General features: G+C 40.3%; 1 protein-coding gene across 1 annotated transcript; it reads left to right on the top strand.

Annotated features, from left to right (window-relative positions):
* Positions 1-2,387: 2,387 nt before the first annotated feature.
* Positions 2,388-20,562, top strand: LOC128384048 (FHF complex subunit HOOK interacting protein 1A-like). Its single transcript, XM_053343622.1, has 16 exons — positions 2,388-2,532; positions 3,845-4,037; positions 5,063-5,284; positions 5,434-5,596; positions 6,789-6,900; positions 11,687-11,788; positions 12,346-12,402; positions 12,523-12,609; positions 13,420-13,587; positions 13,687-13,766; positions 14,085-14,257; positions 14,492-14,603; positions 16,519-17,909; positions 19,178-19,359; positions 19,450-19,570; positions 20,284-20,562. Exons 1-16 carry the CDS (start codon positions 2,428-2,430, stop codon positions 20,544-20,546), a joined length of 3,531 nt encoding a protein of 1,176 aa, XP_053199597.1. The 5' UTR covers positions 2,388-2,427; the 3' UTR covers positions 20,547-20,562.
* Positions 20,563-27,738: the final 7,176 nt, after the last annotated feature.

Raw genomic sequence — 27,738 nt, 5'->3', positions numbered from 1 at the left:
TTTGGAGAGAGAGAGAGAGAGAGAGAGAGAGAGAGAGAGAGAGAGAGACACACACACAGAGAGAGAGAGAGAGAGAGAGAGAGAGAGAGAGAGAGAGAGAGAGAGAGACACACACACAGAGAGAGAGAGAGAGAGAGAGAGAGAGAGAGAGAGAGACACACACACACAGAGAGAGAGAGAGAGAGAGAGAGAGAGAGAGAGAGAGAGAGAGAGAGAGAGAGAATAAATCACAGTATTAATAAAAGAAATAGATTTGATCTCCCGGTTAGAGACGGTTTCCTCATGCAGGCGTCAGACAGGATGAAGCTCATAAACTCAAGATTTCCTCTCAAATAAACAAAGAGTAAAAGAGAAGAAACTGCAACAGAAACATTTTATACTCTCTGGTTGAATCATTTCTTTGTCACGTTCGCTTCATTCAAGTTTTCAAGCAGCAGAAACAACTTGAAAGTGAATTCGGACAATCTCATGACTCATTTCCTTCCTTCCTTCCTTCCAGCTGATGTTCCAGTTAATTTTAGCACACTGCATGAAACGTACTTGAGATATATAATCTATTATATTACAGTATATGTATTGTTATTTTTTGAAAATTTGAGATTGAAGGGTGCAGAACAAACTTTTTAAAACACTTACTTCTCATTATCTTTGTCACACTTTGTTAAATTGAATCAGACTGCAGCTGCTGATAATTGAACTATCTGTGAATGTCAGTGTGCTTGCAATGAAACTGATGAGGATGTCATGAGTTTTGCAGATATTTAAATTATATATATATATAATTAAAAGTTTGACAGATGATGCTGCTAGATGTAAAGCATGGGTGTCAAACTCATTTTCATTCAAGGGCCACAAACAGCCCAATTTGATCTACTGTAATGTGGGCCGGACATTTAAAAGAAGGAAGGAAGGAAGGACGGAAGGGAGGAAGGACAAATGGAAGGAAAATAAGGAAGGCAGAAAGGGAGGAAGGACAAATGGAAGGAAGGTGGGACGAAAAGAGAAGGAGAAGGAAGGAAAGACAGGTGGTAGGAAGGAAAAGTGAGGAGTGGAGAAAGAAAAGAAAGAAAAGGTTGGAAAAGAAGACAGGAAGGAAAGATGAAAGGGAGAAAGGAATGAAAGAAGGAAAGATGGAAGGATGGGAGGAAGGACAGATGGAAGGAAGGAAGGAAGGACAGATGGAAGGATGGAAGGAAGGAAGGGAGGAAGGAAGGAAGGAAGGAAGGAAGGAAAAGAAGACAGGAAGGAAAGATGGAAGGAAGGAAGGAAGGAAGGAAAAGAAGACAGGAAGGAAAGATGGAAGGAAGGACAGATGGAGGGAAGGAAGGAAGGGGGAAAAAAAGCCAGGAAGGAAAGTGGGCCGAATTGGACCCCTCGGTGGGCCGATTCTGGCCCACGGGCCGCATGTTTGACACCCCTGATGTAAAAGTGAAAGGATCATCCAAAACATTAACAATTCATCCTTAATGGAAAATAAATGTGTGAAGCTAAGTTCAAGGCAATCCATCTGATAGTGGATGAAAAGTCAAAGTAGAAAGGTAAATGTCTTTCATAGCGATCCATCCAATAGCTGCAAAGACATTTCATTTGACGGACCGACTGACGCTGGCCTCCTAAGCGTCACGCCGCTGCTGGCACGGCTAAAAATAACGTTTGTTGTGATGGATTACTTTCCTGCAACCTCAAATCTCTGTGAGCTGATTTTCAAAACACAGTGAAATGAATTGAAACTAATGGTGGCAGCGAAGGAAAGAAATCAACCTAAAAACATGCTGAGATACACTCACACACTGATATAAGGCTCAGTGACGTGATGCAACCCAGTGTCCAATTGGTGTAACCAGTATATTTTGTCATGAAAATCAGATTTTATATACTTTTGGCTGTTTTAGGATATATCCAGAACAATATTGACATAATGCTTTAAAATTCAAATGTAAATATTTGTATAAGTCCATTTAAATACACTGTAGGTGGATAAAATATTTAATATGTATCATTCTTTTGTGGTTACACCATTTGACATTTTCAGGAGCATTCAGTCTTTTGGTAAAAAATGGTGCAAATGTAATTTCAAATTATATAAAACCAACAAAAATACAAAATGTACTTTTAAACAAATCTGATGCTGCTTTTAAAACTATTTTTTAACATATTTTTGAATTGCTCATCTTGCCAACCCTTATTTGTTACTGACCTTTGTATATCTATACTTAGAGGATGGGCTAAAACATGCATGAACTCAGTGATAAGAGGAATGAAATAAAGTGTCTGCTCTGTCTTCCTCCACCAGGCCAGCAGCTCCTCTCAAGAGCCCAGGGACAGAGCCTGATCCTGGGCTGAGAGAGCCGGCTAACACCCCTCCTGGTCCCAACCTTGACACACACGGTGCTGGAACATGCTATAGCCGCCTGGCCGCCAATCAAAATGATGGCCTCGGTGGTCCTCGGGGGCAACCGGAGGAAGTCTCTCATACTGCAAGGGGTAGACCCGGAGACCTGTATGATAGTGTTTAAGAACCACTGGGCACAGGTGGGTCAGTGTACGAGTCTACCGAAAATAACTCACTTCTCTGTCTTCTGTCTCTCAGTTTCAGTCTGTCCTATTTTCCTCATAATGGTTGGCAACTACAGTGTGTGATTGTGCGTTAGTGTGTGTGTAAGTGTGTGTGTGTGTGTGTGTGTGTGTGTATTTCGCAGACCCAAACTTTGGCCCTTAAACACAGGATCCATTTAGAACAAAGCCCTCTCTACGCCCGCCAAGAAAACCCACACACACTCTGTGTCCGTCTGTATGAGTGTATTGTGTGAAGCAGCTGAGGTCAAAGGTTAACACAAGTCCAGACAGTGAATCACATTCTTCTCTCGCTCTCTCTCTCTCTCTTTTTTCATTCATGTATTCACCCTCTCACAGATATCTGATGTCTGCTGTATCTTTAAGCCCCCTGTAATGATAAGTTAGGCTTTCCTGTTTACATTTAATACTGGAGGAGAGCGTTAACTCCATAAGTCATTGTTATACAGAAAGTTAATGACCAAAAACCTAATGATTTGATATCAATATCCACATTTTGGCAGAAGGGATGGACCATAGACAGTTTATGAAGATGGACGACATAACGTGAAGCCAAAATAATTCAATCGCCCCCTAGTGGCTGGTTGCAGTATAGCTCATAGACCCTGCTCCCTCCATTTTAGCAGAATGGGACATAAGCCAAACTAAAAAAAATCAATTCTGTCACATCATTAGTTCTTATTGCTCATTTTTCTGATACGTTTGTTTTTGATTAGTTATTTGAGGATAGAAGAAGGTTGTGTTACATCTCAAAACTCAATCAGATGCCGCGAAGGCGCTGAGTTACCGTAGCAGCTTCTTTATATTATGTATATTAAGTCCACCTACAGTCTTTGGGATGGATGAGCACCATCAAGATTGCAATACCCCTAATTTACCTCCTTTTAAGCTTTAATATCTTCTTGATATAAAACATTAGGCCAGAATTTAAGTTTTTAAACTGTTACTTCTTGTAGAAAACAATTAATTGACTGTATTTCTTGAAGTTTATTGGAGGTTTTTCCCCATTTACTTCTACATAGGCCCTGGTGGCCATTGGATGAATTGCAGCTATGGTGGTTTTATTTACGCTAAATTAGATATAATCAGTATTTTAAGTGTAACAAGTGTGAAATGTGTGTAATGTGTTGTGCTTGGCTCTACAGAGAATTATCAGTGTCTCTACAGCATCTTTATGTTATGTTAGCTTGTTCCTGCTGCCCCCAAGTGGCTAAAAAACTAAATATTCAGAGTATAGGTCTGGTTCATTGTCTCTAATGTCTGTCTCCAGGTGGTCAAGATCCTGGAGAAACACGAACCGGGTCGTAGTGGTGCGTTGAGTTTCCTCTCCGGTCACACCAGTAGCAGCAGTGGCGGCTCAGGAACATCGCGTCTTGGTCCGATCCCAGCTGATGAGGCCAGCGCCGTCCAGAACTACGTGGAACACATGCTCTTCCTGCTGATGGAGGAAGAAGCTGGGCAAGGTGAGAGAGACAAGGAAAACCAATAATCCTGCTCAACTGGTTTAGACTGTCCGTTACGTTCAAGCCTTTGCCAAACAAGTTCAAACAATGCTGATTAAGCCTATAAACCTCTCTGTATTTCACAGCATGCCAGATGAATTCATACTGAGCATGCTCTATGGGCAGATCATGCATACTAGAGACTTACTCCACAGATTAACCATTAGCTAACTTGAATGAGGATAAAATAATTGAATCGTGTGACTCTTCTAAATATTTTCGGACCAATTGGATCTGGATTGGAAATTCTGATATGCTCAAAACAATCTCTCTTCTGTTTTAGAGCCACAACAGTAGTGATTACGTAGATTGTGGACAAGCCTTTTACGTAAGTGTGTTTCAACCAGGCGGGGAGTTCCAGTCCTCTGAAATGAGGCCAACGCGGAAGTAACTTAGAACTGCATTCTATCAAAAGGCCACCAGGGGGCGACCGTCTCTATACAAGTCAATGGAGAATTCAACAACTTCTCACTTGATTTCTAGCCTCAATAATCAGTCCCTGATTTTATATGTGATGATAAAGCAGGGTATGCATTAGGGCGTGGCTACGTCCTGATTGACAGGTTGATTGACCAATGTCCTCGAGATCCAGCCCTCACAACCATAGCAACCTCCCCGCTCCGCCCATGGCCCCGCCTCATGCCCATATAAATAGAATCCGTGTTTTTATTTTTCCCAGCATGCACCTGAAATTGTCAAGATGGCGCTGCCTAGATTCGAAACTATTGGCTTCCGAGCAGCAGTCCACAAACCAATGGGTGACGTCACAGATGTTACGTCCATTTCTTTTATACAGTCTATGGTTCCAACAGTGTTTTTTTAATTACTCTCACTGCCACAAGCAAGAGACAGAAGTGCTGATTAACGTAGCTCAACACTTGCAGGATGTGTCTAAATCGACTTTACTTGCATTTGGTACTATGGTTGTAAACATTCAAAACTAGTACTGATACATGAAACTGAGTCATGCATTTTCCTGATCTCAGGCGGAGCGATGGGTACCATCCTGGAATTTGTGGTTCTGGAGGGAGTGATGGAGAGACTGTTTCTGTGGAGCCTGAGGAGACAGTTCACTGAGGACATGAAGCTGGAGCAGCTCAGGATGTACCAAATGCTTCTGTCCCAGGCCAGACAGCCTCTACTGCACCATAAACCTGTTCTACGGCCCCTCATGATGCTGCTGGCCTCCTGCGCCGGAGCTGGAGCTGGTAAGTTCATATAGAGTCTTTATCAAACTATCATAGCCATGGATTTCCCTCTCTTGGCGTTAAAGTAACTTTCCCTGACACTAAAGGATTTCTAGACTTTCTTTAGCCGTCCAATGACATGTAATCAATCACCTGCGTCCCTCCTGCAGAAAGTGGCGGGGTGGTGGAGGCCGAGCTGGTCCTCCTGTTGAACCAACTGTGTGTGGCTCTGGTCAAAGATCCCTCAGTGCTGGAACTGTTCTTCCACACCAGCGAAGACCAAGGAGCCGCCAACTTCCTTCTCTTCTCCCTGCTTATACCGTACACTCACAGGTAGATACACATGGAGGTACTGTAATGTAATGTATGCACCAAATATGTTACCCTGTTGCCTCTTCTGTCTGATTACTGACTGTAATTACATTCATCAGAGCTTAGTGCACCAGAGTGAGGTGTAAAAGACACTTAAATACTTGACTAGACACAAATTTAAGCTTTCTTAGGATCAGCAGGTCAGCGAGGCTAAGCTAGACATTGATGGTCTTTAAATCTTTGAATTCCTCCAAACAACAGGCTCAACCAGCGACTTAATCTTGCTCATGTCAATTAATCGCGGTGTTCACTGTTGCCATGGCAGCAAAGGTTGCATATCGTTAAGGAATTTTTAAAAACTTGTCTCCAGTGATCATTTTAACCCAAACCATGATCTTCATATAGTTTTAATCAAGTCCTCCCTCCTTCTCTCTTTCCCTCCCTCCCTCCTTCCTTCCTTCCTTTCTTTCCTCTGTCCTTCTTTCCTCCCTTCCTTCCTTTCTTCCTTCATTTTAACCCAAACCATGATCTTTACATAGTTCTAATCAAGTAAACTAGACATTAACCACAGCTTCACACCTTAACCTTCCTGACCCCATCTCTTTTGACTGTTCCTTCTTTCTTCCGTCTGTACTTCCTCCATCCCCCTGTCTTCCCTCCTTCTTTCCTTCCCTCCTTCCTTTCCTTCCTCTTTTCCTTTCTCCTTCCTTCCTTCCTTCTTTCCTCCGTCCTCCCTTCCTTCTTTCCTTCCTCCCTCCCTCCTTTCCTTCCTCCCTCCTTTCCTTCCTTCCATCTTTCCTCCATCCTCCTTTCTTTCCTTCCTTCCTTCCTCCCTCTTTTCCTTCTTTCCTCCCTTCCTCCTTTCCTTCCTTCTTACTCCCTCCCTTCCTTCCTTGACTCAAGGACAACAGGAGGGTTAAAACATCATTATTTTCCCTCCCTAAAGATCCTCATGTGTGAGGGCAGCAGTGTGAAATACTAAACTAATGAAACTGTGAAACTACATCATTGTTCATCAAGCGTGGAGATAACTGTTCATTAATCGTAATCGAGGTTAAAAGTTCAATTAATCACCCAGCCCTACTCTAGAGTACAAGGTGAAAGCATGACACAGTAAATATCACATGTACAGACAGCACCATGTTGGTAAATTATGCTCAAAACATGAATATGAATGTATACAAATCTAACCTTTATCATCTTTCTGTCTCAGGCAGGGTTCAGTCGGTCAGCAGGCCAGAGATGCTCTGCTACTCATCATGTCTCTGTCGGCCACCGAACCTCGAGTCGCTCAGCACATCGCCCAGAACACCTACTTCTGTCCTGTAAGAGCACAAACATGTATATACCACTAAATCTCTTTAAAGTCCTTCCTTCCTCTATCTCCTCTCTACCCCAACCGGTGGAGGCAGATGTTCTCCCACTCTGAGTCTGGTTCTGAGGTTACTTCCTGTTAAAAGGGAGTTTTTTCTCTCCACTGTGTCTCATGTGGGAATGTTGGGTCTCTTTAAAGTTAAAACCTGAAGAGTTCGGTTTAGAACCTGCTCTATGTGTAAAGTGCCTTGAGATGAGTTTGTTGTGATTTGGCGCTATACAAATAAAGATTGATTGATTGATTGATTGATTAAAGTAAGGAACACATTGATCTATTCAGTGTTGATTCCATACACTGTATAAAATAATGGACAGACACCGATGCAGATGGTCGCCTGCCTAGAGTCCGATTCTGCTTGAGGTTTCTTTCTGTTGTCTGCTGCTGCTATTGCCATGTCTGCCGGAGTCTATGATACTCTGAGAAACTTCAAGTTAGAAACACATAGACAAGACAAGATAACATAAATATAACGTTTTCTGAAATCAGAGGGCCAAATTGACTCTTTGGGATAACCAACCAAGGTTTGTGGTTACTTGATTAAGCACACATGTATTTAATAATAACAGTAACATTATAAACTGAAATAATGAAAGTATTCTACATATCTTAACTCAAGGTACCTCTTGTTGTTAAGATTAGGTACAGTAATAATGGCCCGTATATTTTCTATTTATAATGTGCTTTAGTGGTGCATACAGTATTATCAGTGTTAGTAGTATTGGTGCATTCAGCCTCAGTTCATTTATTACTTACATTTTTGCTAAAATTGAAATTAAATCCTTGTTGTATTATCAATGAAAAGCGTCGGTTTTAATGCCAATTAAGAAAAGATTTACTTTATTTATCCCATGCAGAGAAATTCAAATGTCACAGCACACAATGCAAAGATAAGTAATTAAAAAAAACTTAAAACAATAATACCTTTAATTTAAGTGGCACCTTTCATACAGGAAATGCAGCTCAATATACTTCATGTAAATTGCAGCAAACATATATTAACAACACAAAAATAAAAATGCACTAAATCCTACATACATTAATATAAATATAATAAAAAACAAATCTGTTGGGGAAAAAAAGTCTCAAATGAAGTGAAACGAGGAAGTTACAGTTGATAAAATATAAATAAAAAAACATGATTACTGCTTATTACAGCAGTCCAGTTTTATATATGAAGCAGTTTGTTTAAATCAGCCATCAGTACATCTGTGGAGTATTTAAAGGTATATTTCCACAGAGCACATCTGCTGGTTTATCCCTCACAGACCTCCGTTAGCAGAGCTGAACTGGGTTAATCTCCACATACTGTCCGTCTGCAGGCACAGAAACTAAATAAAGGCTTTCATGCAGTTTGTGTTGTATCTGCGTGAGTTGGAAAGAAATCTCATTAATATCTCCAAAACTGTAGATACTTTCTGTTTCTCAAAGACTTGACGAAGAGACATTTTCAGCTTGAACTGTTTTTGAAGAAGCACGAGAATAATATTATTATTTAAAAGCAACTCTAAGAGGCAGGACACTTCTTAAAAAAACAAATTGTCCTTGTTGTACTTGAGTATTTTCATGTTTTTGTTATTTTTCTTTTTAATGTCAGGTTTTTTTATGGTTCAGTTTTATGTTGTTCATCTTAACCCTCCTGTCGTCCTCGAAAGAAGGAAAGAAGGGAGGGAGGAAGGAAGAGGGGGAAGGAAGGAAGGGAGGGAGGAAAGGGGGAAGGGAGGATGGAAGGGAGGAGGAAGGAAGGTAGGAAAGGAGGAAAGGAAAGAAGGAAGGGAGGGATGAAGGGAGGAAAGAAGGAAGAAAGGAAAGGAGGAAAGGAAAGAAGGGAGGAAGGGAGGAAGGAAGGAAGAAGGAAAGTAGGAAGGAAGGAAGGTAGGAAAGTAAGAAAGAAGGAAAGGTAAGAAGGGAGGCAGGAAGGAAGGAAGGACAGAGGAAAGAAGTAAGAAAGGAAGGTAGGAAAGAAGGAAGGAGGGAGGGAGGGAGAAAGGAAAAGAGGAAGGGAGGAAAGAAGGACAGAGGAAAGAAGGAATGGAGGAAGGGAGGAAGGAAGGAAGGGAGGAAGGAAAGAGAAAAGGAGGGAAGGAAAGAAGGAACAGTCAAAAACAGACGACAGGAAGGATAAACCATGTTATAAATCAGTGTTTCTTTTACATATCAACCCTTTAACTGATTCTCATGTCTATAATCCATAAATAAAACATATCATATCATCGTTGGCTCAACAGGATAAAAAAAAAGGTCCCGATGATCCTTTTACTGAGTTTATTTATGAATGAAATGGTTGTTTATAGATGAGTGAGATCTGTAACCCCCCCCCCCCCCCCCCCCCCCCATTCATCTCCCCTCTGCTCTGTAATCTCATTATCACAAGTTATGTAATTAACTAATGAGCTCATACTCTTCCTCTGGGAGTGTTGGTGGGACGGGCAGACTGAGATGTGGGGGGGGGGGGGCAAAAAGCTACTGGTAAATCTATGAGGGGGGGGTGAGGTGGAGGGGGGGGGGGCAACTGGTAAATCTATGAAGGGAATGTGATAGATAGATATGTCTCTACTTTCTTGTAATTTAATTGATAATAAAGATAATTGTTAGTTTTGCAGCCGTAGAGAAGAGACACACAGGAAGTCAGAAACACGCAATGTCAAGAAAAATAATGAAAACTAGAACAAATAAAAACAATAAAAGAAATATCAATTTAAATATAGATGTAAGAAATTAAACAATAAACCAATAAAAATAATATCAGAAACAAAAAAAGGATATTTAATGTTGAAAGAAGAGAAGTGTGTTTCGTTTACTAGTTGGCCATGTTGGCTTCATCACTGTCAGTTTGGACTTTTAGTGTGTGTGTCTAAGTGTTTCTGTGTGTATAAGTGTGTGTGTGTTTATTAGAGTCAGTGTGTTTCTGTGTGTGTGTTTATTGTGAGAGACTGTTTGTGTGAGTATAAGTGTGTGTGTATATAAGTACGTGTGTTTGTGTATATTTGTGTGTGTGCTTATTAAGAGTGTGTGTATGTGTGTGTGTGTGTCTAAGTGTTTCTGTGTGTATAAGTGTGTGTGTTTATTGTGAGAGACTGTTTGTGTGAGTATAAGTGTGTTTGTGTATATTTATGTGTGTGCTTATCAAGAGTGTGTGTATGTGTGTCTAAGTGTTTCTGTGTGTATAAGTGTGTGTGTATATAAGTACGTGTTTGTTTATATTTGTGTGTGTGCTTATTAAGAGTGTGTGTGTGTGTGTGTTTATGTGTCTAAGTGTTTCTGTGTGAGAGACTGTTTGTGTGTGTCTAAGTGTTTCTGTGTGTATAAGTGTGTGTGTGTGTATAAGTGTGTGTGTGTGTGTGTGTGTGTACTTATTGTATGTGTGTTTGTCTCTGTGTGTATAAGTGTGTGTGTGTTCGTCTCAGTGTGTGTGTGTCTAAGTGTTTCTGTGTGTATAAGTGTGTGTGTGTGTGTGTCAGATTTAAGCCCATGTGACCGCACTCTGACCTCAATCTTTATGTCGGGAGCAGATTAGTAAATCAGCGTGGGATTGGCTCGGACACAGAGAGGGATTATTAAGCCTGCACGTGATTGGACGGCTGCCTGATTGTTAACGAGACCTTCAAACAGCAGACGCTGCTGTTGTTGTTTATGTTGTTTCTCTTCTTCTCTTTCTTTTCCTTCTCTTTCCTGGTTTCTGTCCTTCCTTATCGCTCCAATCTTCACTCTCTTCTCATCGATGGTGTTTCTGTTAATGAATCAATATCCTCTCTCTCTCTCTCTTTCTCAGTCTCTCTCTCTCTCTCTCTTTCTCAGTGTCTCTCTCTCTCTCTCAGTGTCTCTCTCTCTCTCTCTGTGTGTCTCTCTCTCTCTCTCTTTCTCAGTGTCTCTCTCTCTCTCTTTCTCAGTCTCTCTCTCTCTCTCTCTCTCGCTCTCTCTCGCTCTCAGTCTCAGTCTCTCCCTCTCCCTCCATCTCTGCTGCTTTTAAAAGAAAAAAAACCTAATCCGTGCTGGAATTTAATTTCCACAAATACCTGAATGTGTTTATGTGCAGATGGGATTAACTTCCTGTGGAGCAAAAGACTGTTGACGCCTGATATATATGGTGTTACCTCCCAGTTTTCCATGATAGTAATCTCACACAGTCTGTGTGTTTGAATATGTTCATTTGGGCTTCAGGGAAAAATGATCAACATCTTTCACTACTTTCAAACATTTTATGTAGGGCTGGGCCAAAAAAAATCCAATTTTATATTAATTGTGATTTTTTTCTGGTGATTTTTATTTATGTATTTTTTTTATTTTCTTTTATTTTAAAGAAATTACAATAATATATGAAATATAAAATCGCAATACTTATTAGAAGTACTAACAAGTAACAATACTAATCAGAATCGAATCGGCACAAAAGCCCTAATTTTATGTAGAACAACATGTTTGAATACTGTTACTATTTTATTTTATACATTTGCATACACACAAGTTTTAAAGAAAATTAAGCATTTTATTTCCATGTTTATATACTGTGAGTCACATTAGGAAAAGTCCGGCTAAAAGGAAAGGTTGTTTTACGGCTGTCATTTGTAAAACTCTGTAAAGGTTAAAACTGGATTTTGATTTTGATGCAGTGTCTTCTGAAGACCAAAACCACAAGATGAAAGACCCATTACAGTTAATATTGTACATCAGTGGACCAAAATACAGCTTACATAAATACATACAAACTCGTGTGTGTGTGTGTGTGTGTATGATCCCAGGTGCTGGCCACAGGTCTGTCTGGTCTGTACTCGTCTCTTCCAGCCAGGCTGCAGGTTTACAGTGAAGACTGGCACTGTCTGGACCAGGCCGACTGGCAGCAGGTACGTTTTCAGTCTTGGTTATATTAAATTTTATCTCTTTTATTTTAATCTATTTAATGTTGTTTTTTTAACCTCTAACTTTACTGAGTGGGCTTGAACTGGGTCCCACATGGTTTCAGTAACATGGGTCCCATTTAAGGTCCATTCTGGTCTGACTTAGAACCCTTATGGGCAAACATATGAGGCTTACATGTGTCTCACGCAGTTGGGCTCCACCTGGAACCCAGTCAGAACCCACGTGAAGCCCATATGGGTAAACACAGGTGGGGTTACCATGGAAACTGCAGACAAACCCACTTGGGACCCCAATTAAACCCTTATCCGTCCCAATTTTTTATTTTTTCTTTGTAATTTATTCTTTGTTTTTATTCCTTTTCTTTATGTTGTCACTTGTTCTTTTTTATTATCAGCTTGTCAATAAAACTGTGAAGCACTTTGAACAACTTTAAACTTGTTTGAAAGCTGATGTATAAATAAAGTTTGATTGATTGATTGCTTGAACAACGATTGATTGGCGATGTCGGTTTTACCTTTTCTTTTTTTGTTCGGCTCAACAGGTTCCAGCTCTCGTCCACTTCCTGCACTCACTGGACTTCTGTAGCGCTGTTACCAAGGTAACGTACACACACACACACACACACACACACACACACACACTTAAACACACTAATGATACAGATAACATTTCTTTAAAAGCATTAAACTCTCTCTCTCTCCTTCTCTCTCCCTCTCAGGTTGCTCATCCGTCCATCCGGTCTCAGCTGCTGAGTTACATCTATAACGGCTTCCTGGTTCCAGTTCTGGCTCCTGCTCTGCACAAGGTATCAAACTCATCACTGCAGAGTTGTGAAGTGTTTCGAAAGTGTTGGAATGTGCGTCCTGTAATGGGAATTCTTTATTATTCATCTTCTCTGACACCACTTATGTTACATGAAATGCTGATTGAGTGAACATCATGTATGTTATAATCTACTGACTAACCATTGTCCTGATTGTACACACATTATGACGTGCCTATTGTGCTTACATTGTTCTGATGGTAGAACAAGGTCTTCCTTTCTATGATAATGTATTGTGTATATAATCTGACTGTTTCCTCTGCTCTGGGCTCGCTGTGCCATCTCACGCTTGAGACAGCAATGAATTAACCCAAAAAGTTTAAAATATTGTGTTTTCATGTTTTCCCACCATTGAAGTCTTTAGTTTTTTAAGCTCTGTGATCAGATGTTTCATGCTAAATTACATCATTGTGTTTTATTCATTCGTATTAACTGATAATGTGGGATTTTATACGAGTCTCCCACCTTCAACTCAATATTATCTAACACAGTTGTTCATATTTTATATTAGTGATTTAAGCTGGAGAGTTGTGCCTGAAATATCTTGTTGCCCTTTTTTCACATCACTTACATATTATCACCACCAGGGGGCAGACGTGTCATTCATACAGTAGTTAAAGTCATTCCAGCAGAATCTGAGTAGAAATAATGTAAAATTTAAGCCTGAATGTAGATGGAATAACTTCTTATGCAATCACATTCATGCATGCATAAAGATTTCTGTGTGTGTGTGTGTGTGTGTGTGTGTGTGTGTGTGTGTGTGTGTGTGTGTGTGTGTGTGTGTGTGTGTAGCTGACAGTGGAGGAGGTCATGACCACCACCGCCTACCTGGATCTGTTCCTGCGCTCCATCTCTGAGCCCGCCCTCCTTCAAACCTTCCTGTCCTTCATCCTGCTGCACACACACGACAACGTTCACATCCTGGACACGCTGGTCAGCAGGGTCAACACACCTTTCCAGGTAACACACACACACACACACACACACTTGTCTATAATCCACTGCTTGATTAATCAAATTTGAGAAAACCAACCTTTAACTCTTTTGTGTGTTCATCAGCTGGGCACAGTGTCGCTGGCTCTGTTCAGGACTCTGATTGGTCTCTTCTGTGAAGACGTCATGCTGCAGCTGGTGTTCAGGTCAGTCTGAAAAGGTCAAAAGTCAAATTGTTTTATGCATCGACTTTACTAACTCCTAGATTTTGTTTAATCTGCTCTGAGTGCTTGGTGGTGGTTTATCAGGACAGTCTGGGTAGAGCTTAGAGAGTCTGGTTTTTGTTCTGCCTGATCTCACGGAGAGGTCATATCTGTACAAAAAGCAGCAGGACATATAGGCTGAGTTGGAAATCACTCCTTTATTCACTTAAGGAAGCTTAAGAGATAGATGCCAAGATGTAAATGTTAATGATTTAAGGACCTTCCTTCCCTGAACAGCAACATCTCTCTGTGTATTTCCAGGTATTTGATTCCCTGCAACCACCTGAACAGGAAGCTGCAATACTCCCTAAAGCAGAGAGACTGTTACTCTTCCAGTGCCTCCTCCTTCCTGCTCCTCATGCCCTCCTGGTGCCCCGTTTACCCCCTGAACATTAACAAACAGTCTGAGCACATCCACTGGCCCAAAGGAGCAGGTCAGTACAACCAGGGCTGCTTATATCTGTTGATTGATTTATCACTATTTAAAAATGATGAAGAATGTCAATCACTGTTTCCTAAAGACTAAGATACATTAAAGTTTTGTGTTATAACGGACTAAAGAACCTAGAAAATCTCCACATTTAAGAAGCTGGTACCAGAAAATGTGGGCGTGTTTTCTGTCCTCTTCAATCTGTACGATGTCATCTAACTGTGACTCTCTTTGTCAGATCTGTCAGTGTCAGACAGCGTTGGTTACTGTCGTGGTTCAGACTTTCTGATGGATGTAAACTACCTCCACTACCTCTGGGATGCCCAACAAGCCATCTCCACTTCCCACAGGTCAGACTCAACTTTGCCCTTCTTCTGAACATATGGCGCTTTTCCACTACACAGTTCCAGCACGACCCGGCTCAACTCGACTCTGGGTTTTTTTGCGTTTCCACTAGGGATAGTACCTGGTACTTTTTTAGCACCTGCTCTGCTGAGGTTCCAAGCGAGCCGAGTCGATACTAAATGTGACGTCAACAGACTGCCAGCCTCTGATTGGTCAGAAGAGTTGTCACTGGAAGAGTCATGAGCCGTCCCACACAAGAATCAAACCCGTCATTTTTAAACACCGGCAACACACACAGAGCAATTCGGTTTCTCTTTTCTTGCTTTGTGTGTGACAGAAAGACACATACAGCAGCAAGTACACCATCGCCTCCATGTCCTCCATTGTTTATGTGTTTGTGTCGCGTATAAAACGAAGTCACGGCAGTTTCGCTGAGCCGTGCTATGACGACCCCGCCCACGTTGAGTAGGTACCTTTATGTAATGGAAAAGGTCGTTCCTGGAACCGAGTCGAGTCGAGCAGTGCTGGAACTGTGTAGTGGAAAAGCGCCATATGATTGAAATCCAGTATGGTCTATATGGTCTACAGTTATTTATTGTTACTGTGTATCACTTTTTTCAATGTTTCCAAACAGCGTATTACAATAATTCATAATGATATAATTAATTCAATTAATGTGACCCAGACAATCATCAAAAAACGGATGGATGGATTAAGCAATTAAAAATGATTGACACTCTCCCATTATGAGTGGATTATAGCTTCCCAGATATTGCATCTGGCAGTAGTGACAGAGCTGACTGAAACATCACGAAAACAGGATTAAAGTGCCTTCTGCTGCACCATTCACTGCTGACACAATCCCATGTTTAGTCTGTGGATGTATAATGTCAACAATCTGATAAATTAATACAGTTCAAATACTAATCTTTTTTGTGTAACTAATATAAGTAATCTACTGCATAAAACATATTTAAGGCATATGCTATTTAAATGTAGGTCTATTCATTCCCTATAAGGCCTTTTCTAGAGGAAACTCTTTTATTTAGACCTAAAGATAGCAGATATAAAGGGAAATAATGAACCTGAGTCTCAGTCAGTGTTGTAATAGGACAGACTCCAGATTCAGAAGGTTTGAGACAATGGTTGGATTGCTGGTGTCAGCTTATATTTCTGGTGTTAACACATTACTCAACCGATATACTCTAGAGACACAGTGATGCTCTCACCACCAAACTGCTTTGCAAAGGAGTCCTAACCACAACAGAGTGACTGGGGAAACTGAACTGCGCTGAAAATGACTCATTACTTTTAGGCCTTTGGTGACATCTCCTGGGCAACCTGTGGTAGTGCATGTGTAGGACCTCATTCACACATAACATACTCACATTACTTCTAAAATGTAAGATACTGCTTTTTACCAACCAATGTGCCAGACTGACCAGCACAGTTATACTTTCTTTGGAGGTCTTGGTGACATTGTGTTTGGTCTGATCAAAAGTCCAAAAATCCAAAGAATATCCAAAAATATCCAAAAATCCAAAATAAAAAAAATAAATATTTAATTGTAATTTCTGTTGACTAATTGTTTATTGCACTAATTATTGCAGCTGCATTTGGTTATATACAATGAGGACCTGATTATAGCGGAATTTTAAGTTGGTTTACTTTTGTTGTCATGATCAGATGATATATACATTTAATGGCTGACAATGTATATATATCTCAGCAAACTCAAATAGATACAAAAACGTTTGCATGTTCAGTCAAACACTTGTTTTTTACAGAAAGTATAGCAGACCTTTGTCATCTTGATCTATAGTATTTATAGACCAAAATGTCAGATTATTCATTAATGAAAGTAGTTGTTACCTGCAGTCTTTGTGTCTTCAGTTCTGATTCATTCTGTTCTTCTTGCAGGGCGTGTCAGCTCTGGTCGGCTCCGTATGACGGGACTGATCCTCCACCTCAAGAATACCGATCTGACACACCGGCTGACGATATGGATGAAGAGGAAGAAGAGATCGTCACACGAGCCAAGAGTGACTCCATCTGCTCTGTGGTCAGCTCTCCTCCACCCTCAGCTCTCTCCCCGACCCCGTCCTGCTCAGACACCATCTCCACTGGCAACCAGACAGGCAGAGCCAGCTCCGCCCTGGAGCTGGAGTGGGATGACATTTTTGCAGATGACGACCCTTCTTCAATGATGATAAATGCGGCGCTAGCGAATGGCAGCACTGACAGATGCACTACACCTGCACTTCCTCGACACATTCAGGAAATGCGACGCAATGCCACCAAGCTTGTGCACGGCTCTTACGTGGAGGAGTCCGAGTTTCAGGACGACATTCTCGTCTACGATCTGGTTGCCAAGAAAGACACAAAGGCAGCCATGCTGGAGCGGATGATGGCAGCAAATCGACGGGCACGCGGAAGCATTTCAAACGGGCAGCAAGTGTCATCAGGAATAACGATGGCGACATTTTCAACAAGGTTAGCAACAACAGGGAGGACGGTAATTGAAACAGTTCACAGTATCATGTCGACAAGGAGGAGGAGCGAAGATGCAGGGAAAGAGGAGAGGAAAAGAAGTGAGGATTATGGGAAGGAGATGATGAGGAGGAGGAGGAGTGAAGACTGGGGAAAGGAGATGCAGAAGAAGAAGGAGGATGTGTTTGTCCAAGCGGAGTCGAAGGCACGTCAGCTTTTCACAAATGGTTTCAACGCAAAGAATCACATCATCGACGAATGTGATGACGCTGAGGAAGACTCCGCGCCATTTCAGCAAAACTGCAATCACAGTGACTTCACACCCGTTATCAATCACACACACACAACGCACCAGCAGCACACACACAACCACACGCCAAGTTTAGTGACAAACACTTTACCCAACGGCCATTCTGAATTCGAGCCACACGACCCTTCGGTGCCTGCAACCGATGCCAAGTCTCAAAGTCTGCCTGATAAGAAGAAGTCTTTAAATAAATTGTCTAAGAACGACGACTTCCTGTCCCAATACCAAGAGCTCATGCTGTCTTTAGGGGTGGAGCCAGAGTGTGACGACATCACGGACGACATCAGCACATTCAGGAAGCGGGTTCGAACGCTGAGGCAAAGATTGCAAGAGGACGAAGCGGGTCTCGGCGAAGAATTTGTGTTCAGCCTCTCGTGGGGTGACAGAGAGGAAGAAAGAGAGGATGAGGAGATGGAAGATGAAGAGGGGGATGGGGATGGGGAGGAAGAGGAAGTAGAGGAGAGGAGGTGCAGCAGTAAGAAAGGCAGCAGGAAGCACGGAGTACCATTTACAGGTTTGTGAATTAGATGATGAACAACTGAAATTTGTGTCTAGGCCAAAGAGAACTTGCATCAGATTAACCCTTGTATCGTCCTCCCGGGTCAAATTGACTGCTCCTTCCTTCCTTCCTTTCTTCCTTCCTCCCTCCTTCCTCCCTCCCTCCCTCCTTACTCCCTTCCTTCCTTCCTTCTTCCTCCCTTCCCTCCTCCTTTCCTTCCTTCCTCCCTCCCTTCCTTCTTTCCTTCCTCCGTCCTTCCCTCCTTTCCTTCCTCCTTCCTGCCTCCTTTCCTTCCTTCGTCCTCCCTCCCTTCCTTCCTTGACTCGAGGACAACAGGAGGGTTAAAGGACAATTGTGATTTTTTGTTATTTATATATTGTTATAATGTCAGATAGTAAACACGATTGAGGTGAATGTATGTAAAAATGCTCCAGGCCAGTCAAAACCCAGGGCTCTCACCTCTACTGCCTTCTCATTGTGACATCATCATTATTAACACATGCCCACACAAAATGGGCTCAAAGAACTAGAAAAAATACATGAGATCCAACTATGAAAGTGAAACAATCAGAACAGTGTGGGCTCATCAGGAGAGGGACTTCCTGTTTCAGAGGATGTGAACTGATCTGATTTGAGGAACTGTGCAGAAGCCAGTATCATATAAATAAGGAGTTTGTAATTGTAAAAATCCCCAGAAACATAAATATACTGTAGATCTGGGAAACGTGCATTAAACGTCCCTATTAACATGAACTCAAACTATTAAACAAGTGTAAATCCAATAGTGTAGTCTCATACATATTTTAATCTGCTCCACAATGTTTTACAGATGCTACACAGCTGAAATTGTCTTTTAATGGAGACTATATCCAAGATTAAGTTGAAAATTTATTTTCATAAAAAGACCACCTCTACACTGTTTGCAAGAGAAATTGCACAAAACCTTTTTAATTGAGGTATATTGTGTAGTTAAGTTATTAGATTCCACATATCCATGGTGGATTGTGAAAAACAGCGACTTAAAAGGGATACATAAAGTCATTAAACTGCTTCATATTTTACAAATGTGCTTAAATGTGGTGAAAATTAATGTTTTAACCTGAAACTGAAAACAAAATGAATTCTTAACAGGACTTCAGTGACATCTAGTGGCAGACAGCTGCAATACTGAAATGTTCCTACTATGATTACACTTTTTATCATATATAATGTCTCATATTGATTCCAGGTCTCCCTCTCTCTCTCTCACACACACTAACCTTTAGTTTCCCATGATGCCACAGGTCCGTTCATCAGCGTCCTCTTGTCCCGGCTGGAGAACCTTCTGGAAAACTCCATCGCTGTGAACCTGCTGGTGACTGGCATCTTGGCTCAGCTGGCGTCGTACCCGCAACCTCTGCTGAGATCCTTCCTGCTCAGCACACAAACACACAACCAGCAGCACAGCATCCGCACACTGTACCAGGTAACACACACACACACACACACACAGAGAGTCATAAACATCTTAAATGGGGGTAAATGATAATATTCGTTGTCTTCTGTGTGTTTGAAGGTATTGGTGTCGGTGCATGCTCAGATAGAGCGCTACGTATCAGCCAGACCAGACTATCCTGCTCTGGTCACTCAGGCCTGGAGGTTCCTGCTGGCTAAAGACCAAGACAGCAAGCTCAGAGGTTAGACACACACACACACACACACACACACACACACACACACACACACACTCGTATGTTAAACCAGAGTGAGGTCTGACTGTGGTGGCTGTGTAAATTATTACTCTTGACAGTTTACGCACAAGATTCAGCATAGACTCTTTTTTTAACCATGACCACAAACTTACCACATCTTTTGTCAGAACCACAACACAATCAGTGTTTGGTCTAAACTTAACCACATCAAAGAAGTCTGAATTTGTAATGTAACCTCTACTAGATTGTTCGCAAATCCCTTTGTCATTGTTCACGTTGTCCACTCTCGTATTTTGGATCAGATTTAGGCTTAAACATGTGCGGATGTATTGGAGTTTCTATTTTAAGTAACTAACAAGAAAACTACTGCAACTATAGTTAGTCTATGTCAAACAGAGTGGGCTCATCGGGACGAGGGGGGGGGGGTCTTAAAGAGACAGGAGCTAAAACAGTCTGTTTTAGACAGAGGCTGCATAAAGAGCCAGTATAAGACAAAAAAGGCGTTTTAACTGGAAATCATGCAGAGATATGCCAGTAGAGCCCCAGAATATAAATACAGAGCTGGAAATGTAACCCTCACACTATTATAGAAACGAAAATTGAGTGCACCAGACAGTTTTAGACATAGTTGGAACAGATGTAGCAGCATTAGTAGGAGTAGAAGTAACAGTGGCAGTAAATCTCTCTCATCCTTTCAGAGTGCTTTGAGTCTCATGGTGGTGAAATCATCCTGGACGCATCGCTTCCTAACGGCTCTGTGAGGAACGCTCTGGCTCCACCTCCTCTTGGCGTCCTGCCGCCCTGCCCCACCATCCCCCCTCAGGCCAAGAGCCGAGTGTTCGCCATCGTCCTGTACGCAGAGTTTCTAAAAGAGCTGGCCGCCATCGCACAGGAGCACAGCATCGCCCCGGACTCTACTGCAGAGGAGCGGGGAGGAGCTCAAACCATCTGTGGAAACTAATGGAATAACACCAACAGAAGACTGAGATCTCCAAAGTCCTAAAAATACTAAATTATATTACTCATTGAAGAGTACAAGTGGATATTACAGCTAAATATTGGTTTTATGCATAGATTTATGTTTTCCTGGCAGCACTTGAATATTTTGATGTTTTCCGGGTGAGAATATGAGGATGATATTTATATGAAGATTATTTTGTAGGTAAATTATTGTTCAAGTTTTCTATGCATTTGTGGGATCCGTGCAAATTTTCTACACTCTTGTTCTGGATTAATTGTACTCATTTGTTGATACAGAGAAAAAAAAGTTTGACAGTTTGAAAATATTGAAAAACGTATTCTTATGGCGGCCATTTAAAAATCAACCTCTGACTCTGGATGGCATGAACTAGCATAAAGAATAAAACTATCCTTATTTAAACACGTTGAATTTACACGAGATAGATTAAACGTTACAAACCACAATGTGACTTTAGCCAAGTTAGCTAGCTTACGGGTTAGCTAACTTGGCTAAAGGTACGAAAATCCAATTTGAAAGTCATTTTTTAATGTTTAAAAGCAAAGAGGATGTACACCTGCTTTGCTTTTAAATGGTAACTAATATCTATGAAATTTAAAAATAAATGTAGTGGCCATGTTAAAGCAATTCCTGCACTTGACGCACACACTAATATAAAAACAAAACTAACCTTACTAAACATTAAAGTGACTTTATACAGATATTTCCAACATTTGTCAACAATATCACAACAACCACAACATGACTTTAGCCAACGTTAGATAGGCTAACTAGCTAGCCCAAGCTGCTAGCTACCTAGCGTTGACGGTTTGTAAATTAAATTTGAACGTCATTATATTTTAAATAACATTTAAAGTAAATGTTATTTAAAATACTCCAAGAAAAATTCACTTTAAACCTTGAAGCTTAATTGTGGTTTATTACATCAACACCAGCTCAGACACGGTTTCACTTCCTGTTTCACTGGCACGTCTGTCACGTCTTTTTCAGCGAGTGGGGAGTTCCAATAACTTTTAATATAATGCAAGAGCTGCACTTAAAATTTCTGAACGGTTACAATAGAAACCATTACAGGCAGTAGATCATTTAATGGCTGGAGTTTAACAAACCAAACAAAACTGGATGTGTGTTTTTCGTGGAGTGCACAGTTCAACATTTATCCAATTATTTTCGTCTTTTTTTTTTTAACCAGATGAATGAAATTTTAATGCTGAAAAAGAAAAAAAGGATGATTGACAAACTCTGAATCTGAATCAAAAGGGGCCGAGCCTCTGGGATGAGTTCTGTCAACCTGTTTATTGTGTTTTTCTGTTTGTGTCTTTACTGTATATGCACATAAATACATAAATACACACACAAGAGTAATGATTAAGCCTTACTTTACCTGACACAGAGATTTTAGTGCAATACGCCAAGACGCAAAATTAAAAGGAAGATGTATATATATATGTGTAATGAAAATATCTGGTCTTTTAAACTTTGGCATTTTGTTGTTTTTGATGTAAAGTGTTTGATTTTTCTTGACAAATGTCTTTAATTTTTGTCCTTTTTTCACTGAAAATGTGTTAATTTGTGCTGTGCTTCAATCAGGTCATCAGTTAGAAATATGGTAGATTTAAGTTCCTGCTTATGTCAAAAGATCTTATGAGCTTTCATGAGGTAAATACAACAGAAAAAAAGCTGTTGAGGTCAGCGTTTTGACTTCCGACTTTTCCGATTTTTATGTTTCGAAGAAGGAAACTGCTTTCATGTTGTGTAATAAGCTGTAAAGATAGTCACACACCTCTCAACAGAACAATCTCCATATTCAAATACCAGCAACATTTTTTACCCTTTTGATGTGAATGCTACCAGCCTCTCTCCTTAACACTAATTGTGTTACCATGGCGACGTCATGGGGATGGACAAACCCGACCAAACCCTGAAGCTGTTAGTGACATTTGCTCATGAACCACAGCGGGGACCCTCATCATCTTTTTACTGTTTTCTCTTGATTCTTGATGTTTCTTTTGGAATAAATTATTGCCAAGATTAAATGAAATTATTAAACTGATTTTGACAGTCAGATGGCCATGAACTTTTTTATCTTTTTTGGATTTTTTACTTGTTATTTATATAATGGAAATAAAGAACAACCATCCAGGGACTGATTGGGGACTTCCAATGCTGGAAAGAAAGATAATCGGTCGGGTATAGTGACTTCGTAATTAACAATGTAGGGATTTTGATAGCGTAGCAAAGTGAAAGTGATGTAGAAAAATAGAACAGGAGATAATGGACAGAAGAATAAAGGTAGACCATGAGGCAGTATCTTCCTTTCTTATAGTGTAATTCAACATCACGGTTGTTTTGTGTTAAACTCCCCAGCGAAAAATAACCTTTGGCATTTTTTGCGAGTTTTGCGGCTAGCATAGGTTCTTCGACACATTTGAAAGGGGAGGAGGGGGTATTCAATTGGTTGCAATCAGCAGCTTCACCACTAAATCTCACACAATAGTTATTTAATAGCTAACATGCACAGGAGATACGATGAAGTGAAGTATATGAATATATTATCTTATCAGAGTTCTACCAGCCTGCTGATGTGACTGAATGTTTCTAATGCATTGTGGTTAGATAGTTCCTGTCTTGGCACTGGAATATGAAAGCACACACACCCATATATATGAGGAAACAGACAGTAGAAACTCACTTTCAGTGTCCAGTCAGTCAACTCTGTTGGTCTGAGTTTGTCATTTAAAGTCTGGAAGAAGGTAGAAGGTAGAAGGTAGAAGGTGGTGATGATGGTGAGAGAGAAAGTTTATCTGCTGATGTGGCTCGTTGGTGAGTAAAACTACCTGTTGTTGACCGTTTGCTGTATTTTTACATGATTTACAGTTCAAAAATCTTATATTGGCCCTTTAGGCAGTCACTTGGTTCAGCCTCTGTCTGAAACAGGAAGTTTTAGCTTCTGTCTCATTAACATTGAAATAGTTGTTTTTTTTTGCTGTAATCATTCCTCCTGTTCATACTGACCATCAGCTCCCCTCCAAACGTGCTTATAACATAAGGCATGAGTGATGGGAACGTGCCTTTGAAAGTAGATGATCAGCTTCTATTGAGCTTCAGCAGTCTGAGTTATTCATATCAAGTGATATCTGATACATTTACAGTCTATTTAGTATCAGATTCCCTCTTAGTGTTTCCTGTTGAGCTGTGGTGGAAGTATAGTAACAAAAAGAGGCTTTGGTACTAAAAACACTGTAATGATGAAAGATAGAAGACTTGATTTGACAAATTTAGACGAAGAAGTATATTAGCTTCAGATCAACTTCTAAATACATTTTTACTGTGAATATACAATATGGGTTCTTGCTAGAGGTAATATGTAACATTACAGACCTGATATTTATCAAACCCCTGAAAAGAAACAACACTTAGGAATCATTTGTATATTTAATGCCTGGATTTTCATTCACTCTCTGTCTTTGTTTTCCTGTAGCTGCTGCAGTTATTTTATCAACGGGAAATCCTGTTGATGATGACGCTGAAGAATTTAATGCAACTTTTTCTGAATCTTTTAACTATACTTACGACTACTACGACTACTACTACCCAGGTAACCTCATCCTCCTCCGATGTGTTGTTTCAGTGCGTTTACATGCACATAAGTTACCAGGTTACTCAGAGAAACCAGGCTATGTGGGTAATACTACCTGTTCACTGTAGTTATCTGGTTATGGTGCATTTTTATGTACATGCAACAGATCAGTAACTAGATTTCTTCCCAACCTTCATCATGACCTTATTTTGGGAGTGTGGCTTATTAATTTTAACTGTTAGTGATAGACCTACCAAATAAGACGTGCAGCCTTACAAGCTTTGGAAACGTCTACCTTGGACTGAATAAACTAGCTTATTAGAACCACCGACTTCAGCTAAATTGCAGCTAAACAGGGCAGATATCAAAATCATTTAACAATAAACTTAATATCAAAAGACTCTGTCACTGTCAATAACAGCTGCCAATCAACGCCCATACAGCATATATGAAACTTAATAAGTCTTTAAATCTCAGTAATGGACTAATAATTTCTAAAATGACCAGTAGAATGAATTAAGCAATTGTGACCAAAATGATTGAGTTTTGTTTCTAGGGGGAAGTTGAGGTTTTCTGAAAGCGAGACAGATGGCGCCAGGGGTTTCTCGTGACATGGACTTCCACAAGCTGTGGTAGTTTTTGCTTGGCCTGCAGTCTTTTGATATTACATGCATACATCGAAAAAGCTGTTTAGAAAAGTAGATTTCTTGTTTCGATGATAGTTGATGAATCATGTATCATTTTTAAAAACATGGGATCGTCTCCTATGACTCTGATTCTGGCAGAACAAATTATGAGAGGAAATGTCTCCAACCAGAAAGAGGATCTGTACACTGTATTAAAAGCAACATTTAGATCTCACAGGTCTTCAGGCATTATGAAATGTGACAACACCTAACGAAGATCTGCGAGATCGAAATGTTGCTTTTGTTGCCAGGAGGTTTTAACAAAGTGTGTGGATCCTTTCTGATTTTTGATCCAGCACCTGATCAGATAAACCAAAACTTTATTCTGCCTGAAACAAACTGAACAGCTTTGAGTATTTAGATCTGCAAGTGTTCACACTGAATACTGAGTATGTTAAATGTTCTATAAATGATCTTTCACACCTTTGTTGTTGCATTTTAACAATTTGCTTCTTTCTGCTACAGACAACGACCCTGGTGCCTTCGTGTCGTCCTCTTCCTCTGCTGTTAACCACAACCTCTTCCATGTGATCTATGTTCTCTTCATTTTGTGCATGTTGTAAATTAAAAAGCATTTTAAATCATGATTCACGTGATGATTCTGTGGAAATGTATACTTATACACTGCTCTGCCAATTTTTGTGTATTGCAGTGCCCCCTCCTGGTCATTTTAACAGCAGTACATGTGTCTGCTTCTCCTGCTGTAATTTAACTTCAACATTGTTGCCTTGGACACTATTTGTCCATGAGTACTTTGAGTTATAAGATTTTCAGCACTATATATACACATTGACTGGTTTAGAGGTGATGTAATTGATTGTTAGCATAGCTGTAAACTGTTAGCTAACCTGCTAATTTTGTTTTAAGTTTGATTTCCAGTTCTGAAAATGAGGAATGAGTTTGGAGGGAAAACAAAAAAATTTTAATAGCAAGACAAACCAAATACTGGCTCTAGAGAGGGTCTGTTAGTATTCTGCAACCTCACCACTAAATCTTACACATTGGTTATTTAAAATCTAGTAGCCACTAAAGGGCGACTAAACCTCCCACATCCACCCAGCTGCAGTACCTGCACAGAGAAAAGTGTGTAGTAAAATCTGTAGGGTAGTGAAGTACCAACTGAGATAGTATTGTATTGCAAAGTAGAGTAAAGTATAACAGTATATAATTATCTTATCAATCTTCAACCAGCCTGCTGTTTCTGATGCATTGTGGTTAGCCAGTTTCGGTCTTGGTATTTGAATAAAAAACCACATGCACATAAATTTGAGAAACAAGAAGTAGAAACTCAGTGGCAGTGTTCAGTGAGGTGGAGAAACTTTGGTCATTCAAAGTTTTGAGAAAGTAGACGATGATGAGGAAGAAGATCTATCTGCTGATGTGGCTTGTTGGTAAGTCAAAACTACCCGTTGTTGACTGTGTTTGTTGTATTTTTACATGATTTACAGTTCAAAAATCTTATACGGCCCCTTTAGGCAGCCCTTTGGATCATTGAAATAGGTTTTTCTTGCTGTAATCATTCCTCCTGTTCATACTGACCATTAGCTCCCCTCCAAATGTACTTATAATATGAGTGATGGGGGCCAAAATCCACAGTGTGTCCACACAGTCATTTAAAAATACATGTGGAGCTTATGCCTATAGCCATATTTCTTTTTTCACATGAATGATCGAAAAAAACAATCTTATACTGACCCTTTAGGCAGCTGCTTGGGTCAGCCTCTGTCTGAAACAGGAAGTTTTAGTCCCTGTCTCGTTAAAGCTTCACAAACAACAAATATATCTTTAAACAATAGTCGAGAACATTGAAATAGGTTTTTCTTGCAGAATCATTCCTCCTGTTCATACTGACCATCAGCTCCCCTCAAAATGTGCTTATAACATAAGGGATGAGTGATGGGAGCCAAAGTCCACAGTCCTTGTTTTAAGCATATGTGCGTTTAAAAGTAGATGATCAGCTTCTATTGAGCTTCAGCAGTCTGAGTTAATCATATCAAGTGATATCTGACACATTTACAGTCTTTTTAGCATCAAGTCCCTCTTAGTGTTTCCTGTTGAGCTGTGGTGGAAGTATAGTAACAAAAAGACTTTGATACTAAAAACACTGTAACGTTGAAACACAGAAGACTTGATTTGATTCATTTGGACGCTGAAGAAATGTATTATGAAGGGATCTAATGGTCAGTATGAACAGGAGGAATTTTAATTTACTTACTGTGATAATATTGTTGATGCTGCACACGTAATATCTTTACAGGAAATGAAGGAAAGTCTAACAGCTCATAAGCTTTTAGTTTCATAACAGATGAGCAGAAATAAGTCATCTTGAGACAATAAATACATTTAAATCAAAATCTAAAATGAAGAGGCTTTTAGTCAGACTTCAGACTGAATATACAACTTGGCTTGTTGCTGGAGGTAATACGTAACAGTACAGACCTGATATTTGTCAAACCTGCAAAAGAATCAACACTTAGGAATCATTTGTATATTTAATGCCTGGACTTTCAGTCACTCTCTGTCTTTGTCTTTGTAGCTGCTGCAGTTGTTTTATCAAGGGGAGATCCTGTTGATGATGACGCTGGAATTATTTTTGAATCTTTTAACTATACTTACGACAGCTACGTCTACGTCGACCAAGGTAACCTCATCCGTCTCTGATGTATTGTTTCAGTGTGTTTACATGCACATAAGTTACCAGGTTACTCAGAGAAACCAGGCTATGTGGGTAATACTACCTGTCCACTGTAGTTATCTGGTTATGGTGCATTTTTATGTACATGCAACAGATCAGTAACTAGAATTCTTCCCAACCTTCATCATGACCTTATTTTGGGAGTGTGCCTTATTCATTTTAACTGTTAGTGATAGACCTACCAAATAAGACGTGCAGCCTTACAAGCTTTGG

This window comes from Scomber japonicus, chromosome 22 (assembly GCF_027409825.1).
Source record: "Scomber japonicus isolate fScoJap1 chromosome 22, fScoJap1.pri, whole genome shotgun sequence".
In the NCBI taxonomy this organism is placed as follows: domain Eukaryota; kingdom Metazoa; phylum Chordata; class Actinopteri; order Scombriformes; family Scombridae; genus Scomber; species Scomber japonicus.
This window is presented reverse-complemented; position numbering and strand designations above follow the sequence as displayed.

Coding starts and splice junctions, on each gene's coding strand:
- LOC128384048 (XM_053343622.1), top strand. CDS start 2,428: ATGATGGCCTCGGTGGTCCTCGGGGGCAACCGGAGGAAGTCTCTCATA. Junction 4,038..5,062: donor GGAGGAAGAAGCTGGGCAAG/GTGAGAGAGACA, acceptor TCCTGATCTCAG/GCGGAGCGATGGGTACCATC. Junction 14,604..16,518: donor GCCATCTCCACTTCCCACAG/GTCAGACTCAAC, acceptor TTCTTCTTGCAG/GGCGTGTCAGCTCTGGTCGG.